We start from the raw sequence: 9,963 nt of genomic DNA, 5'->3' as shown, positions 1-9,963 counted from the left end.
TAATGCAAAGTTGGCACTTTTAATGCAGCTTTGCATTAAAAGTGTCATTATTGACCGAATGACACTTCATGACAACAGTCATGAACATTCATAAAGACTCCTTCATGTTCATGACAGATGTTATGTCATGTTTATGATGTCATGTCAGTCTTATGTACTGACAGGTATACCTACCTAATAGACAGGTAGGTACACCTGTCTGTCTATCAATAGGTAGGCAGGTATCTTTCTACCTGCCTACCTATTGATAGACCTATCTATTTTAGCTAGCTAACCTATGTAGCATCATGTTTGTAGAGACCCGGAGAGAATTTATGTTTAAAGTAGAATAATTTAACTAATAGACAAAATTACAGACAATATCTATCTGTCTGTCTGCATGTCTGTCATTTGTGTCTGTAGAGAAACCGGAGCTCCCGGAGAAAACGTTAGTTTAAAGCAAAATTAGTTGATTTTACTAAGAGAGCAAATTACAATGTCTGTCTGTCTGTCTGTCTGTCTGTCTGTCTGTCTGTCTGTCTGTCTGTCTGTCTGTCTGTCACTTGTGTTTTTAGAGAAACTGGAGCACCCAGAGAAAACTTATATTTGAAGAAGGATTACTTAATTTTACTAATAAATAAAATTACAGACAATATCTGTCTGTCTGTCTGTCTGTCTATTGTTTTTGTAGGGAAACTGGAGCACCCAGAGAAAACCTTTTGTTAAAATAACTTATGTTACCTTCAAAGCTAAGGCCTCATATGTCTGACGTTGCTAAAGGAAAATATTACAAAGATGTTTTGTAAATGATAAGTGAAAGCCGCTGTTTTCACAGACAGGCTGAAGAGAAAAGGAAAGACTGGTTTGAAGAGCCATCCATCCATCCGTCCTCCATCCATCTATCCGTCCATCCATCCATCTATCCGTCCATCCGTCCATCTATCCGTCCGTCCATCCTCCATCCGTCTGTCCATCCGTCTGTCCATCCATCTTCTTCTGCTTGTTGGTTCATGTGGCCGGCAGCCTAAGAGCAGCTTCCCAAACTTCGTTGGATGGGAATTTTCCATTTTTAGAACTCTGTTGGCAATTCTCAGAGAAGTGCACAGGTTTGGAGTTCAGTGAGGGAAGTTTGACAGTATTGGTATTGGTAACTTTCTGACTGCTCAGTGAAGGTCTGCAAACCTTGCTGGTTTTTCCTTCATCATGCTTGTCAGAATACGTCGTTCTTCCCTCACAGGACTTGGAGCAACTTCTCCCTGGTCTTGCTGCTGGCAGAGTCTCCTTAACGTTGTCATAAACAGGCTGTTTGCATTTGTCAAGATGGATACTTTTAATACGTTCACCTCCACACACTCTCTCTAACTCAATTAAGGATAACATGTCTTTCCTCTCAGCCTCACGAAGTTCCTTCTTCTCCTGCTGTTTACGCCGTATCTGATAATCCCACGAGTCGGTCAGAGACTTGGTAGCTGCAGCTTTTTTCTCTTTCGCCAGTTTTTCAAGCTTCTGCTCTGCAGCTTCCCGATGTTTCATTTCTTTCAATGACCTGTCCTCCATAATTGTCCTTTTCGCGTCTTCTTTCTTCTTTATTAGGGACAGTTGGTTGTACACTATTTGTTGACGTATTTCACGACTCCTGTCCTTGTCATCAATGTCACTGTCATTATCTGGAACAACCGATTGATAAAGAACAGTTCTTCCTTGCTCACTAACGTTGTCCTGCAGCTTCTGCTGAACCTCCTTCTTCTGTCTCCTGGCTCCAATTTCCTCACCTCGATATCCAGGAAGAACCCCTTTCCTTTCATTCCTGTCCATTTCAACCTTCTTTGTCTGTTTGTACTGATGTCTAGCAGCCAATTCATCAGCCAGAGGTTTTTGCTTCGGAGTTTTCTCCTGCTGCTGTATTTGATGTGATAATTTGGCAACTTCATCCTTGGCCATCTTGTTGCATTGCTTATTTTGTAAAATAACATCACAATCTGTTTCTGTCTTTAATATATCCTTTAAACTGTCATCAATAGATTTCTTTTGCTCTTTTTTGTGAAGTTGAGTCTCATTATGTCTCAAAAAATTCCGGCTTTTCTCTTTCTTCTGTCTCTTCATTTCCATTTCTTCATTTTGATCCAGTCTATCTGACTGCATTATGGCAGCCATTTGTTGCCTTTCAATTTCAACTCTGTCCTTCTTCTTCTGTTCTTTACTTTCAATTTGAGAATCCAATGTTTCGGCCAGAGACTTTTTTAAATTGACTTTCTTCTCCCTCTCTTGTTGCTCTTCAAACTTCTGCCGTAGCTGCTGCTTGGCCCTCTCTTTGCAACGCTTTTCATCCAAAATAACAAAGTTGGCAGCTTCCTTCCTTTTTATACAATCCAGATTTTCAAACACAACCTTCTTACAATCCTCTAGAGAATTATACTTTTCACGAAGCCTTTTCTCGCTCAAATGTTTTGGACAGGTTGATTCAGACTGAACATCTTTCTTTTTATCACTAAATTTCTCATGTATCTGCATTGTGACTTTGGCTTCAGAGTTTTGTTCAGTCTCGTCCTGTTTGAAGAATTTTCTGTCTTTCTCCTTCTTGTGTCTCCTCGTCTCAATGTCCTCAATTTGACACAACCTGTCCGCTTCCATTATGGCAGCCATTTGGTGCCTTTCAATTTCAGCCTTTTCCATGTCTTTCTGCTTTTTATATTGAACCTGGGTGTCCCATGTATCAGTCAAAATCTGTTTCATTTCATCTTTCTTCTCCCTCTCTTGTTCCTCTTGTAACTTTTGCTGTAACTGCTGCTTGGCCCTCTCTGCACGACGCTTTTCCTCCAAAAGGATGTAACTAGCAGTTTCTTTTTTCTTTATTTCCTCCAGTTTGTCATAAACAATTTTCTTGCAATCCTGTTGAGATGGAACCTTTTCAGGACGCGTGTTTTGAAATATAGGCGGAAAGCCTTCATTTGACTCCCGCTTAGCCATTTCTTTTACTTTTAAAGGCTTTTTAAACCGTTTGTCTTTTCCAGAAACCTCGTTGTAATCAGCTGTGGACGCGTAGGGAGCTCTTTGGCTCAGCAGTTTTTCCGTATCGTTAGTATATATAGACCAGTAAGAAACATAGGTGTTTAATGATTCTTCCTGTTCTCGAAGTCGGTTCGGTTCTTCATTTGGTTCAGTCCTCTGTCTTGTCCGTAGCAAAGGATTAATAATCTTAGGTAATCGACGGGAATCCATCTTCCGTTTCTGTCTAACAATGATGAGAGAACAATTAACTATAAATCCGCTGGGTTCTGCAGGTCTGGCTCTAGAACACAAGTGACAAACTATTTAAGAGGTTTCAGAGCTGATGTCATAGATCTATGACACAAAGCATCTGATCCTAGTGACATCATCAGCCAGGTAGAAGTGTAGCATTAGTTGCTATTGCTATGGTAACCAGGAAAAGCTCTGAAGTGATTCCCACCTTCTAGTAAAGGAGATGTTTCAAACCATTAAAACATTTCCAAATAAATTCGTTCATATTAAGACAAATGAAACTTTTCCCAACCATTTAGACTAGTTTCTGCCAATGTGGCTGTAATTGATATGGGCTTAACAATGTGCAAAACACAATCACCTGGTTTCCCATTGAATCTGCTCAACAGTGTTTTCCTCATCAAAAGAGGTTTTTGTGAGGAAAAGTGTTTGATGAACTCAGGTTAAACTGTGGCCGTTTCTCATTTAGACATCTTAAGGCCTTTTTTCCTTTATCTCGTTTTATTTTGTATAACATATGACTTCCAGTTTTTGATTTGATGTTATTTTATTTTTATTTTTGCTCTATATATGTTGTAAAATGGCAGCTTAACGACAGAAAGGAGCAGAAGACAAGTTACAACAACGTGTTAAAATGTGTCAAGTTATTAGCGAACCGCTTGATAGAGGCACAAGGTTTGTTTGTTATGTAAATAAGGACGGTTCTAATTTTTTAATCGATTGAAATTGTGAATTTGTTGTATATAAACACTAGGGCATAGTTTTGAATTAGAGTTGATATTTTTAGAGGTGAATATTATTTTTAGTTGAAATGTTCTGGTTGTGTTTTTGTAGCTTACACTGTCCTTTGTGTGTGTGTGTGTGTGGGTGTGTGTGTGTGTGTGTGTGTGTTTGTGCATACAGCTTTTACAGTGAAACTCAGGGTTTACTTTCCAATAAACCTCACTGTTCATCAGTAAAGCCACAATCCTTCATTTGGGGCTGGGGGTGTTACACACTTTTTTATCTTTAATCCTATTAGGCGTGTGCTGCTGTTCATGCTAGTATATATGTGTGGCCCAGTGTAGACAAATGAGCCAAACACATTCAACTGAAAAACGGAAGTGGGTTTTATTGCCGACTGTCCTCAGATGGAACAGTATTAATTTTGGTTTGATTTGTATGGAAGCGCATTGCTATCACACAGGAAAAAAAATATTTAGAGTGCCATCACGTTATAGCGCGATACTTATCTTAGACGTGATACGAATCTCGTATTATATGCCAACGCAATTGGCAAATAATTGTCAAGAGGAAGAAAAAAATACATTTGCTTCTCAAAATTACGTCAAGCATGGGCGTCAAGTCGTCAATTTACAGATGTAACTAAAGTCCTTTAGGATAAACTTCCACCAGCTTCATACAGTTAGAGGCAGAAACCTGCACTCATTCGCCTTGAAACTGCAAAAATAGCTGCTAAATGTGCTAAAGGCTGAGAAACAACTTACCTTTACAGGAAAACCCTTTATCCTCCATTATAGTGGCCAGGTTAACTAGCTCTAGCATTCACGTCAGGCTCTGTTGCGGGGAACTAGCTGTAGCTAACCGGGAGCAAAAGGGACCGTCTGAGGTGACTGGCAGCGCTAAGACCCTCCCCCTGGCTCTGATTGGTCACTGGGACCAGAGGGAGGAACTTGATTTTTTTGTGTCCTGCTGTCAGGACATAGTGAAAGTTTTAACAAATATTTTTATGTTTCTGCAAATGTTATTTCAGTTTGATTTTTTATTCCTGTACTAAAGGAAAGCACCTTGACACCATGCTCACCGTTTTACAGATTGTTTATAAAAGTTATATACATACTTGCATCTTCAATACCTTCCAATGAAGGTCTTCATTTGACGACACGGATGCATACTCAAAAATTACACACAGGTTGTACTAATTGGGACGAGTTCCTTGCACTGAATTTTATTTATGGGTACAGATGCACACCATAATTTAAAATATGTTTTTTGTAAGAAAAGAAGCAGCAGCATTTACCGCCCACTTAAAACTGCGTGCTACTTTGTGCAGGTTAAAGATAAAACGGAAGAGAAGAATCAGAAATGCAGAGATCTCGCTGGTTACAACAATTACTTCAGCTTTATTAGTATTTGTACATCACTGATACAATGCTCTGGTGAAATTAAAGAGGTAACCATATTTACTTGCTGTGACTTTCCACATGGACACAAATACTGGCGTGGAAGACCAGGAGGGAGGGGAGGGAAAAAAAGAAGAACAAAAAGGAAAAAGGGAAGTCAGGACTCTGTGGGGAAGTGTTATGTTGTTCTCCCACCTTTATTATGCGCATCTGCCTCAGACTCACATGGCGACTGTGCGGAGAGAAACCGAGACCTGCTGCTGTCTTTAAAACATTTCATCCCCAAACGTTACATCCTCAGAATAATCCTCGTCCTTCCAGAGAGCACTAGGACATTTTCCTGTTGATATTGGTAGCAGCAAGCTTTCTAGTAACAGTTAACAGGAAGGGAAAAAAATATACTGTACAGCTACTTCTAGGATAATCTAAGAACCTGGCCTTGACGCTTTTGAACCAGATTAAAGTGCTAAAAGCAACCCATTGATTCACACTTTATTTTATATATATATATATTTATATAGCATAATGTATTTATATATATATATATATATATATATATATATATATTGCAACAAATCTACTATTTTACCATTAATTTACAGGGTAATATACAATATATAGTAACAGCTGAAATATCAGCACAAATATATCACTGTCACACTCAACAGCAAAATATATATGATTATATAAAGTTATATAATCATATATACAATATATAATTGTCATATATGCATGTAAAACAGGTAACCACATCTCAGGCCTTCAAATGAAACCCAGAGAAGCAATTATGTGTATCAAGACGTAAAAGCTTTACACGTTCCTCTCTCTCTTTCTCCAAACGGCGGCCAAAGAGTCGCCGCCCGGCGGGGTTAGTTGAGGTCACAGGACAGTTTATTTGCATATTCCACAAATCTATTGCAACACGTTACTGTCTACGAAACAGTAGAGCCAGCGTCCGGCCGGCAGCTGGACTCACACGTACACCCACTGAACGGAACGCTACGACGACGGGTGGTCTGGTTATAGCTATGTGCTTTCAGACGGTGTGCTATGGACAGTGAACGACAGGACTACGACACACGATACTCAATAAGTTAAGCCTCAAGGGAGGAGGGAGGGGAGGACAAACTCACTCCTCCCCCTTTCACCTACACACACAGCACGTATTCGCTCGCTTTAACGTCATCGGTTCCGGATGCGGACGTGGGTTTTTTTCTTGTTTTTTGTTTTTGTAAGTTCACCACAAATCACCACTTTTGACACTCCACGATCAAGAGAAATGGAATGTGTTCGGTTTCCTCCGACTGAGTCTCTCTCCGTAACGGCCGACAGCACAGTGAGTTGGAGTTCTAGCTGGGATCCCAGAAGTTGGTGGTGGTGGTGTGGTGATGTGGGAGGGGGGATTCCTTGAGGTTCTTCAGAGTTCTGATGCACTATTTGCACCAGGTGGGGCAGCTTTCCTTTCTTGCAGCAGTCCCAAACCTCAGCCTCAGGAAGTCCAGTTGGCCTTAGTGACCGCGCGGTCCCTACCCTGCTTCCCTTGCATTTCTCCTCGTACTCTCCCTACTCTGCAAAGACGCCGCACAGGGCTGCAATAAGATACACACACAGGTTTATTTTTCACAAAGAAAAACAAAAGAAAATAAAACAAAGCTCCTTAATAACTGCAGTAGTTAACGCACAACAAGCATCCAGTATCTGGCCTCCAGACAGGGGAGCACCTGGTGGTGTGCAGTTAGGTTTGGGATGTTGCCACTGTTCTGAAGGAGGACCGCTCCCTGGGTTTGGTCCTGTGTGTAGGACTTGTTTTTTTTCCCTGTGTTGCAGCAGGTTTGTTATTCAAAAGCCCACACCTCGATGTCCTGCACATAGAAATCCTCCTTCTTGGAGAGCATTGGGTTCCCAAAGGTTTTACAGGAGTGGCTCCGGCCGTGGTACAGGTCTCCGTCCAGCCACAGGCCGAACTCACCGCTGGAACAGAACAAACACACGCACACACACACACACACACACACACACACACACAGGAGGCATTTTACACCGCTGGATGCTACTGCCATTACTCAGGTTCATTTCTGTAGAAGAGATGTGGTAAATCTAAGCTATAATTCCGGTTAGGAGGTTTCATTCGCTTAGGGATGAACATTTATCGTACTGTTTATCAGTTATTGGGATAAATCATGATATGAAATTTATGTTTTTGTGTTTGTGGAGCTATGATTGCTGTGTCTTACAGCCATACAGCTAAAAACAGTAGTAAGAAATAGTTTTTAATCGTAATTATCAACCAGCCAATCAGCTGCCAGACTCATGTTTGAAGTGATATTTTGTGGTACTCATTATAGTACCACAAAATATCATGACAAAACTCTTAAGTCCATATCAGCCACATCTACATTCACTCATAATGGAGATGAATGTTAACTCATTTTAGGTCTTAGTTCCTCTGAGGGTGGAATAAATATGCTCTAAATAGCTTCAATGACTTATAAAAATGGAGAATTGGGTGAAAAATATAGCAGTCCTGGGCTTAAAAATAAAATTACATTTTTTTTCATAGCAAAGTCAATATTAATGCATTTTTTCTCACCTCATTTCCTTAAAAACAAATTAGAAATCACAATTTTTTTTCAAAAACTTGCTTTTCCTTCTGTGAGTTGCCCTGAATTCTAAGTCCAAATAAGAAAACACATTTTTCCAACATGATGGCAGTGGTGACCTCACTCTGAACTATTGAAAACCCAGGCAGTGCAATAGTGGAAAAAACAAAACAAACCCAAAAACACCCTTGCTGACAGAGGCCACTGTGGGAGGCGAGAACGAGATCATATTCAGTTCCAATAGTTCAGATCATCTGGTTTCTGGCTTACCTTCCTCCACCAAAAGCCAAAGAGTCCATGTCTCCTTTAATGAAAAACATGTTGTCACCTGTCCATTTGTATACCTGTGAACAGAGCAGGTGTTCAGCTGTTGTTTTAGCTGCAATCACATGCAGAAGAACAAATCAAGATTTAGAAGAGAACAGCTCTCATTGGTGAACGAAAAGAGCTAGGATTTAGAAAAAGAACATAAAAGGTTTTGCATTTGTCCTTTGCTGATACTTTTTCATTTCAGGAAGTCTACCCGACTCCCTTTATTGTTACAAATCAAACCTCCGGTTCCTCTGAATAACTTTTAAAAAGGGGCAAAATCTTTTCTAATGTGACAGAGCATGACACTGACTCGACGCCGTACCTCAAACTCTGGATTGAAGGTAAAGAGGAAGGTCTCTCCTGTGCCGTAAAAGCCATCGCTGACTTTAAAGGGTTCAGATGCAAGTGCACCAAATACCTGAGAAAACACACAGAGGAGACTGTGAGCAGAGGCAGAAACGGATCAGAAATATTAATACGCTGTACAGCAGCACAGCTTTTCTGCTCACCTGACCGTCGCTGTCCTTAATGACCAGCAGGACCGGCGTGTCCTGGCCCTGCATGGCTCTGTACAGTGTCTTAATGCTCATGCCGTGCTTTGACGTGCCAAACGCCAGCGTCCAGGGGTAACCGATGGTCCGTGGGGGGAGATTCCTGGCAAGCTGTGTGTGTATGTGTGTGTGTGTGGAACACACAGCGATGATGAAGGAATCGTGACGGAAAAAAAAAGAAAAGGAAAAGACACCGAAGCAGTGAAAAGGCCACAGCCACCAATGCTCAATTACATGTGTGGTGACATTTTAACACCGTCTGGAGTTTAAAGCAGAGTAACAGCTTAGCTCAAAATGTGGAGCTCAGCCACTAGAGGAGGAAGAGGAGCAGGCCTTGATGATGAACCGATCTGATATTAATATCTGTATTGGCCTGGATACTGAAAAAAATATATAGTTGAGGCATCGGTGGCAATGTGCCTGATCCATAAGGGCAGATCTGTTCAGTCTAATTCTATACTTTGTGCTCTGAGCGGCGTCATGCTATAATGCTACATTATATTTAGAATTCCTAATAATTTCTGAACCGTTTAGAAGAAATGTTGATTTTTACATGTTTCATCAAAGTAGTCAAACTATTGTTTTTGTCAGTTTTATTATTACTTATTTTATACTGGCTGTTATTCTCCTTATTGCTGAACACATTGAAGTTATTTGACTAAGGTTGTGAAGCTATTGGTGTTAATCTAATAAATATGTAATTCAGTAAATGTATGTCTGTGTTTAAAAAGAAGAAAAAACCCAGGTATTTTAATCTAATTCAACAAGATCGGTATCACCGATATTAAACCTCAGATATCTGTATCGGTATTGAAAGTGGAGAAACTGGGTGAGTCTGCCTCCCACTCTGCATCCCAACTACAGAGTGGAAATATTGTTACAGTTTTTAATCTTAAACGGCTCAAGAGATTTGCCAGTCTATGGGCAGTTTTATGTACACAGACCGCTTTGATCATTTACCATTCAAAAACACTAATCTGCTTATATAGTTGCATCTACATTTGCTTCACCAAGTAATTAGCCAGGTTCTTTAGTGTGTCTATGTAAGGACTGGTTAGGTGAAGGTGTTCCTGCTGAATGTCGTCACTAAGCCGCCAACAGCAGCTGGATTTGTAGAAGTACAGATGTTGCAGCATCTATTCCCCAAACACAACGATG

General features: G+C 40.4%; 1 protein-coding gene across 6 annotated transcripts in view; it reads right to left on the bottom strand.

The window, feature by feature from the left end:
* Positions 1–5,315: 5,315 nt before the first annotated feature.
* oxr1 (oxidation resistance 1) overlaps positions 5,316–9,963 on the bottom strand; it is a 168,916-nt gene continuing 164,268 nt past the window's right edge. For 5 of the 6 annotated variants that reach the window (XM_023331613.1, XM_023331615.1, XM_023331614.1 and 2 more), the window contains 4 exons: positions 8,764–8,916; positions 8,577–8,672; positions 8,213–8,286; positions 5,316–7,313 (listed from right to left, as the gene is read on the bottom strand). In XM_023331613.1, coding sequence (XP_023187381.1) covers positions 7,178–7,313; positions 8,213–8,286; positions 8,577–8,672; positions 8,764–8,916 — 459 coding nt within the window. In that variant the 3' untranslated portion in view covers positions 5,316–7,177. The remainder of the gene's footprint in view (positions 7,314–8,212; positions 8,287–8,576; positions 8,673–8,763; positions 8,917–9,963) is intronic. The other variant, XR_002752597.1, reaches the window with a different exon arrangement.

Source organism: Xiphophorus maculatus, chromosome 3, assembly GCF_002775205.1.
Source record: "Xiphophorus maculatus strain JP 163 A chromosome 3, X_maculatus-5.0-male, whole genome shotgun sequence".
Lineage (NCBI taxonomy): Eukaryota > Metazoa > Chordata > Actinopteri > Cyprinodontiformes > Poeciliidae > Xiphophorus > Xiphophorus maculatus.
The sequence above is the reverse complement of the archived record's forward strand: the minus strand, read 5'-3'. Positions and strand labels throughout refer to the sequence as shown.